Source organism: Chanos chanos, chromosome 5, assembly GCF_902362185.1.
Source record: "Chanos chanos chromosome 5, fChaCha1.1, whole genome shotgun sequence".
NCBI lineage: Eukaryota > Metazoa > Chordata > Actinopteri > Gonorynchiformes > Chanidae > Chanos > Chanos chanos.
The window spans coordinates 45,943,924-45,952,309 of NC_044499.1; the positions used below are offsets into that span (position 1 = coordinate 45,943,924).

At 42.2% G+C, this 8,386-nt stretch overlaps 1 protein-coding gene across 1 annotated transcript; it reads right to left on the reverse strand.

Annotated features, from left to right (window-relative positions):
* Window positions 1–1,608: 1,608 nt before the first annotated feature.
* LOC115812613 (uncharacterized) lies at window positions 1,609–7,636 on the reverse strand. The gene is made up of 14 exons (XM_030775096.1): window positions 7,395–7,636; window positions 6,981–7,200; window positions 6,545–6,725; window positions 6,260–6,386; window positions 6,074–6,154; window positions 5,756–5,932; window positions 5,352–5,626; window positions 5,055–5,200; window positions 4,859–4,943; window positions 3,962–4,073; window positions 3,083–3,217; window positions 2,689–2,883; window positions 2,324–2,507; window positions 1,609–2,197 (listed from the first exon to the last, which is right to left on the reverse strand). Exons 1-14 carry the CDS (start codon window positions 7,546–7,548, stop codon window positions 1,609–1,611), a joined length of 2,661 nt encoding a protein of 886 aa, XP_030630956.1. The 5' UTR covers window positions 7,549–7,636.
* Window positions 7,637–8,386: the final 750 nt, after the last annotated feature.

Here is an 8,386-nt window from a genome sequence, read left to right on the forward strand (position 1 = left end):
TTCAATCATTAAGATATTTAATATGCAAATCACATATTTAAAATGAAAAACTTTGAAAAAATTGAATGCCCTTCAAACGGGCTACGAACCATACAGGTGCGCTCCACAAGCGTCAAAAATGCACAACACTTTTAATAGGTTGCAAGTAATATTAAGCGATAATAGTGATTTACTTACCATCCAATCATCCAGTGCACTAGGGCTTTTTAATGTGCCCAGTCAAGCCAGTAAACTGGTGGCTCGCGAGGTGCAGGACAGGGCATACTATGGTTTTTTTTTAAGAAGATTAGATCTTGGTTCACACATTACAGCGTAATTTCACCTCTCCCATCAATCGTTCGTTTTCGCATGCTGCCTCGGTACACAGCTATTGTCTCCGCATCGTTCTTGGTTGGAAATGAGGGTTTTGCAAACGAGCTGTGCAAAACTCCAGCCCACCGAGGTCGTCAGCCAATGGCAGCTCAATTCGAGCACTAGCGCGATGCTCCCCTCGCCTCCCGCTGCCTCTCTCCCTCTCTGTGCGTGTAATCAAAGCCGGATTTAATGAATTACGAATTAAATGCCTCAAGATATATTGAGGTCCATATTATATTTCAGATCAAAGAAATTCATTTCGATTCGAGTCATTGTAAAGGCCGGTTCTTTTTTTCAGTTAGTCTTCATCATTTTCGCATTAGATTAATAATGATCAAACCTGACCTTTGGTATTGCCACTTATACATTTTGTGATTGCGTTTAATGAATTCCATTCGCATTGTTGCCTAGATGATGCACCAGGCCTTCTAAAGGCAACTTTTAAACTTAGCAAAAATCAAAGAGTCAATTTAGACGAACTACTCATCTGATTTGCCCATTAGATCATTTGCTCATTTACGCAGTTTTAAATTTCACTGACTGCGCGTTTAACTTAACGTTTGCTGGCCATGTATTTTGTAAATCTCTACCCCCTTTAAAAAGGCTGCCCTCTTTTCAAGATACACTGTCATACGAATTCTGTATACTTTAGCGTCAACTCTGTGAGTCAGCTATAGTGAATCAATACTGTTTTCTAATGCAAATGTAATCAGTCTGGTTCGTTCGTGTATAAAAGTAAAAAAGTTCAGTGTGCAATGACTTCTTTTAGCATGTACTCAAACTTTATAAAGAGATTACATATTAATAGCTAAAACTGTATTCACAATACATTTGGAAACAGAAATAACACAGTAAGAAACAGAGAATAAAATAAAGAATTATAAAATACATCTTAGAAAAAAATCAATAAAATTATGCAGAAAATGTGGAAAATATGACAGAAGCTCAATTTGCCATAAAAAAAAATAAAAATTAAAAATTATATGTTTGTCATTACAGAACATTTACCAATAACATACAAACATTTTTTTACTGTTAAAAAAAAAGCCATACTTGCAATAGTGCATTGATTTACCATACAAAACTGTTACATAGTAAAGAGAGTAACCCGAAGACTAAAAATCACAAGAGTCAATGATTTTATCATAGAACATTTGACAGTAGTTTTGTTAAAACACATTTTGAAATACATTTAAAAAGAGCTAAACTGAAAAAAAGAAAAAAAAAATCGAATAAAAAACAAATAAACACATTCTAAACAAATAAAAACAACTCCAGTGTCTTGGAATGCAGATGCTGAGCCAGGTTTTTGATGCGACACAGTCGCACGTTCTGTGAGTCTCCGGCGCTGTACACCCTGTATATGTGATACCTTTCTTTTTCCTTGAGGGCAAAGTCTAGCTCGTTGGCGGAGAGGTGAATGAAGTGTTTCTCGCGCTTCACCGTCGTTTTCACTTCCACGAAGACCTCGTGACCTTGGCTCTCTCCGTTCCTTACCGCGAACGTAAGCTTGAAGTCACACGGCTGCCCGGTCTCTCCGTTCTGGTTATACCAGACGATCTCCTTGGGAGCCTGGGGACCTCCGTTCTCCATCCAGTGGGTAAGGAATGAATGCACCAATCTCTCCCCCCACTCCCCAATGTCTACAGTATCGCCAATGTCTTCTGAGAACGTCACCATCTCCGGCAGTGTGCAATCCAGCGTCAGGTCCTCCAAAACCGCCTCTACCGCCGTCGCTTTGGTCCACACTGCATTATCCAGCGCCATGGGAGGTCGAAGTGCACTTCCATTGCCTTGGAACTGACTGGATACCACTTCTGGTGGTTCGGCTGGTTTATGATTTCTAGATATGAGAGAAGAGAGGGATATGAAATGCAGGCTCAAAATGGAAGGCTCAAATGAAACGCAGAACCAATCAAGAGACCTTTGCTAAAAAGGACCATGAAAATGACAGAATAATAATCCTCACTGTTGAGAAGGCTGGTGTGTATGCTGGTCTTCGGAAGAAGAATGAGGGGCTGTCCTGTTGCTACTAGGCCTGTCCACTTTGGGTTCTGTTTGGTCACCCTCTGTTTCTCCGCTGGAGCTCATGTGAGAGACATCAGTGGGTTGGACCACAGGCATCGCTTTAAGGTCCTTTTCATGGGGTAATGCTATAGAAATGGTGGAGAATGCGGTTTCACAAAGAAATGAGAGATCAATTCGGTAACATCAGCTAACATCGCCCAGTCTTCACGCTTTAAAGCAGAGCACCAGAAATTTTTGATTCCAGCCAGAATACATGTTTTTTTTGGGGTGGGGGGGGGTGGGGGGGGGGTTTGCACAGATTCTTACCGGCTGAGTGTGCGGAGCTGGTGTTGGTGCTGCCACTCGACCTGAATCCCTGAGGGTGCGACAGTCCTGATTCTCTTGGCAATGGCGGCTCCCCTGGGCGATCATGGCCGCTCACACCCCGCGAGATCTGCTCCTCGCCAGAGCTTGGAGGTGCAGGGGGAGGCCACATCTTCATCACCGCCTCCACTGCTTGAGCTGGATTCACAGTCAGTCAATCAGTCAGTCACACTGAGCAGCACTCGATTCAGCATCAACAATACACCGCAAACACCCACGATTACCGCTGTCTCTTACTTCAAAGATTACTTAGTGCATGGGTTCACACATTCCCAGTCACTGTATTTTTCATCTTTGTTTACGGTCCTACAAAATTCTGCTGCATATGTTGTGTTACCTGTATGGCCGGCTCCAACTTTCCCAAAGGAGGATTTGGGAGGCCAGCACACCAGTGTGTTCTCTCCATCCCCCTCTGTCTTTCTCTCTTCCTCCTGTGCACCTACAGCACGAGCCAGTTTAGCAGCAGAGGGCACTGCGATCGGAAGGGTGAGGACAAACACGTCAGTGTTGTTTATTAGAGATAACACACATCAGCCATTCAGTCTGAATAGACATGACATCACAATAGAATTTAAAAAAAAAAAAAAAAAAAAGGCATTTTCGGGGTTTCCAATGCACTTCACTGGAACGTACAGAAAAAGTGTATTTTTTCCTTAAAATATTAAAAAACGATTTAGCATCTCTGTAAAAAGAGAGAGGGCCCGTAGTTTTTCTGCTTGGCCGTTTTCACAGCTGAAGCATGTCTGTGTGCTGAAGACAGGGATCTGCTCGCAGCCATATCTGAGCCCTGGCAACAGCTGCTCTTTCATGTCAGCGAACACAGTGACAAACAAACCCAGATTAGCATATGTGCAATACTACCACTGCACGCGAGTTACCCGTCCTCAACGCGTGAGGGGAAAATGAAGGGGAGATAGGAACTAAATGACCGGGATTAAAACAGGGTTACGGAGAAAACAGAAACAGATTACAGAACCAGTGTAAACCAGTGACTACTATATATATATAACAGTCACACGTTTTTTTACTTATTTATTTATTTTTAAATGAATTCCTACCATCCCAGAACATCACACTAATGGTTCACTGCTCAATAAACAACAAAAATAAAAAAGCAGAAACAGAGGGGCAGCACGTTTTCCCTGGTGCCACTTTCATCTCCTGTAAATCCAGATTCCTGTCTTATCCTTTCAAGAATCCAATCTAGAAACATTACCTGTAGGTTCAGGTTTCATTTCCATTGGCTCCGGAACTTCCCATTCCTCCTCGTCGCTTGGAAGTTCGTGAATGTCATGCCTGTCTAGGAACCGCTTCAAAGCAGCTTTATCCTGGTTTAAAACACATCAGAATGACAAGAGACGCAAAGATTGGTATCCGACATCGAACCTACCCCCTTCTATAAAGAACAAAATGATTCATTTGAAAACATGACCACAAGACAGCTGCTTTTTACCACTGCGCTTTTCATAGAATTATAAATGGGAAAGGAATCTGTGATCTAAGGAGATGCCAAAATATAATTTGGCGCATACATAATGACTAACACGCACACTAATGATAGGGATCACTCAATAACAGACTGCTATGCTCATGATACTGTTCCATTACCACCCACCCCCCCCCCATCCTCTTTTTATGTTAAATGTTTCCCTTAGATGCATAAGTGATGTTCTAATTAGCGTAATCTTAGCATGTACTCGATCGGCTCATCAGCTTTATTTGCCAAACGGGTTTAATAAATCCCCCAGAGACTTGGCACTGTAATACGAGCTCCTTTTTCTGATCTCTGGAGAAAGCAGCATGACTCATCTGCTCATCTGAGTATTAAACACAGCTCCATATCTACGAGGGGACAAACAATATCCGTCGCATATATACTACAAGTCCCTTTATATAGCGATGCCACCTCCATCAGCAGCAGAGGCTTGGCGTTGTTTTTTGCCCTCTTCATTTAAAAGTAGAAATAGAGCATGACATGATGTTACATGGTTTAATTAATTCAGTCTTTTAAGCTAACTGAACACAACAGGCATGCTTAGCCCGCAGCTGGCTGAGGAAAACGAAGTCTCTTAAATTGGTCTTAAAAAGGGGTTTTGCAGTTGGGTATACTTACAGTAATAGAGGCGGCGAGGCCTCCTAGAAAGTGTTCCAGCTCCTTCCCAAAGTCATTTTCAGAGCTGAACAGTTTTACCAGTTCTCTGCAATGAAAAAGTACAAGAGCAAGGTCAGTCAACAGGAGGCTGAAACGGGGAGGGGGGGGGGGAGGGGGGTTACTGATTACTGCCATTACTAAAGAGTTCCATTGGTACCTGCAGATGTCCAACTTGGATGAGAGATTATCTTTCTGGACATAGAGCTCCTTTTTGTCTTTCAAAAGACAAATGATATCCTCGGTCTCAAAGATCGGATCCCCGTCCGGCACATCCAACCGATAATTAATGTACAGTTTTCCCACCTGCACAAACATGATTGCTCTGAAAGGTCTGCACTCGATTTCACTTTAACAAACGTTGCAGTGAGGTGAAATGATTCATTACGTCCTGACGCTATGACACGTAAAGTATTTCACCTGGAATAAGCAGAGGTTATAAAGCCCGGATGCCTACCTGTCCAAACTTCAAGTTCTTTATCTGCTGGCTTATGTTGTTCTCCTTCAGTTCACTGTAAACTTCCTCAAGTTTCTCACTGTGATAGATGAACCTTTGAACGTACGGCACAATGTTTCGCACGAAGGTTTGCATGGCTGGACAAGGCCTGTAGTTCTCTGTCAGAGCTTCAGCGATGACACACTCAGAGAGTCTTTTAACTCCACAGATCTTCAGAAACAGGTCTCTGTCCTCCTCACTGAACGTCAACCTCTCGTCATTCTGCAGCGTCTTACCTGAGGAACATTACCCGAGTTACTGAGCGAACGCTAAAATCCACATCACTTCACATCGCTTGGTCCTCAAAATGCCAATACTAAAGAGGGAAAAAGAAAAAAAACAAACAAACAAACATGGAAAAACACCTTGTTTGGTCTTCTTAGCTGTTTTCTTCTGTGCTGGAGGCAGGTTGAGGAGACAAACTTGACGGTGAGATTTGAAGATCTTCTCCAAGTTTGTGCTGTCTGGTATCATGGGTTTACGAGACAATGACACCCAGCCACTGTTTTTTGTGGGGAAAACTCTCTGATCAGTCACCATATCTGTTCAAACAAAATACGAAAAACAACGAGATGAGATGAGAAGTTATACTTTAAAAGGAGTTTAATGAAGAGACTGGTGAGCATCTGAGATCGAATTCATGCACAAATTAAGGAACACTGGCAGGGCATAGTCATACTCACTTTTGAGAGAAGTGCAGTAGGACTTGTCAAGCTGAACGGTGTGATCTTGCTCATCATGCACACGGATTTTACATTTGTTGGCTAAAGTTAAGAGAACACAGGAACCAAAATCAAGAATCTCGAGGAGTCAGACAATCACCTGTCGGCATGGCAGAAAATTCAGTGCAGTTATTTAACAGCACTCACCCAACTTGGCAAAGATGATGGAGACATCTTGAAGAACCTCTCCGGTGGGAAGTTCTGATGTCTCACAGACGAGCACCAAAAGATCCACATACTGTTTCATAGATGGATGGGACTCCACTTTCAAGATCTAAGAGAATATGACATACCGCTTCAAACGCTTTTATCTCAAAAGACATTCATCTCTACCTCCCTGCCACTTATCCTCCTTACATAAGAAAGTGAGAAATCTTGTTAATATTTTTAGTCAATAACAGCAGAAAAAAAACAAGGGATTAAGAAGTGTACCATCATGAAGAGCTCCCTCATGTCTGGCAGATGGCTGTAAAAGGGAGCCAGGACCCTGGGCTCCTGAACACCACCATCAGATTTCCGGATTGCCTCCTTATATCTCACAAACATGCCAGTAGGATCACTCCAGCACACTTCTTTGAGATGATAGAATTTTCCAGAGCACCAGTCATCCTTCCTGGAAAAAAAAACAAAACAAAACATGAGAGATATAAACTAGTACGTGCATAGACAACATTACTCATTGTGCAGTAATCTTGGGACATGTGTGTAAAACTGTTTACAAGAGCAAAGATGGTATATACAATGGTTAATAAACAAACAAACAAACAAAAAAAAAAAAAGACAAATGGACTCAAAGAATGTGAGGCATTCTTAGGAAACTTTGGAAAGTAACGTTAGGCTTTCTTTTTGCCTATGTATCTTCTCTGACCTCTCGTATTCGATGAATACAGCAGGAGACCGCTGAAACAGGCTTGTCAGCTGGCCTGGGGAACAGCTGCTCTGAAGGTACTGATAAACTGTGTGGATGTGCTGAATGGTAGTGGTGAAGTGGGCACCCTCAGCCTCAGCTTGGTTTTCATCGGAGACCTTAGTGCACCATTGCTTCAGATAGTCAACCATGTCCTTCACCTGCACACTGTTCCTCATTCCTTATGTAAGGCAAACAGAGAGAGATTACAAACTTACGCTGTGTCCCACGTATTCTGCAGGTCTCACATGAAATTTTGTCCCTGAGATTTAAAGAGGATTGTGTTTCACATCATCAAAAAAAAAAAAAAAAAAAAACCTCTTTGACACAAAGCACAGACGTGGAAATGACCCATTTGTCTTCTAGAAAGCTCACCTATAGTTCTGGAAAATTCACTGGGAGTCATGTCCACATAACTGACATGGGTGCCTAACAGACGGTACACTTCATCAGAATAGAGATAAACGGAGCTGGGACGCAGGTAGGACCAAGAGCGACCCTCGTCCCGGCTTAACTTGTAGGCGGGCATCCACGGAAGTTGTGTGAGGAAGTGGCAGAAGGAAGACTTGGTGTCCCTGAGGCTGTGACCTCCATTGTCCAGAACATGAGCTTTGAGATACTGGGAGTATTTGTCTCTGAAACAGACAAAATTCAATTGAGGTGATGTGCAAAGAAAGAGACAGAGAGAGAGAGATGTGTTTGTATACCTAATAAATTAATTGAACCTTTTATTACAGTGGTCATGAAGTAAAAAGCACTTTATCTAATCTCAAGACAAGATAGAAACGAATTCCTTGCTCAGTCCTGCTGCATTAGCGGTGGCGGCATCATAATCTATGTATTTGTTTGTTTCAAAACGTCAGTTCTCTCAGAAAAATCTCCTGTGAAGTAAGTAATGCAACACAAACCAATCAGATCACGCAGTCAAAAGTCACGTTGCACAACGATAAATCTAAATATGAAAATTAAAGCTAAGTGCCTGAGAAATATGAAGCAGAGAATGGCTGAGAGCACTTCTGCTTGAATGCGATAAAACGGCCTTAAGTGTGTTCCATAACAAGTATAACCGGGACAAATAGAGGACAGTAGCATGAGTCACACACGGCGGTAACGATAGCTAATGATGGGGATCGCCCATCACAATCTGAGTGGTCTATCTGATAGAACACAGAGTTTGGAACAGTCAGTAACACATATTCCCCCCAAGGCTGGATGTTATATTTTGGGCCACACTCCAGTTTATTCCTATGGGGGGAAAAAATTATACGCTGATTCTGTATGTTTCTATACGGTCCCGATTCAGAGGGTGAGGAATATTTCACGGATCACAAGTGAAAAACCTCTTTTATTTATTTTTTTTGGTCTTA

Coding starts and splice junctions, on each gene's coding strand:
- LOC115812613 (XM_030775096.1), bottom strand. CDS start 7,548: ATGCCCGCCTACAAGTTAAGCCGGGACGAGGGTCGCTCTTGGTCCTAC. Junction 6,387..6,544: donor TGAGGGAGCTCTTCATGATG/GTACACTTCTTA, acceptor ATATTCTCTTAG/ATCTTGAAAGTGGAGTCCCA. Junction 5,933..6,073: donor CTACTGCACTTCTCTCAAAA/GTGAGTATGACT, acceptor TTGTTTGAACAG/ATATGGTGACTGATCAGAGA.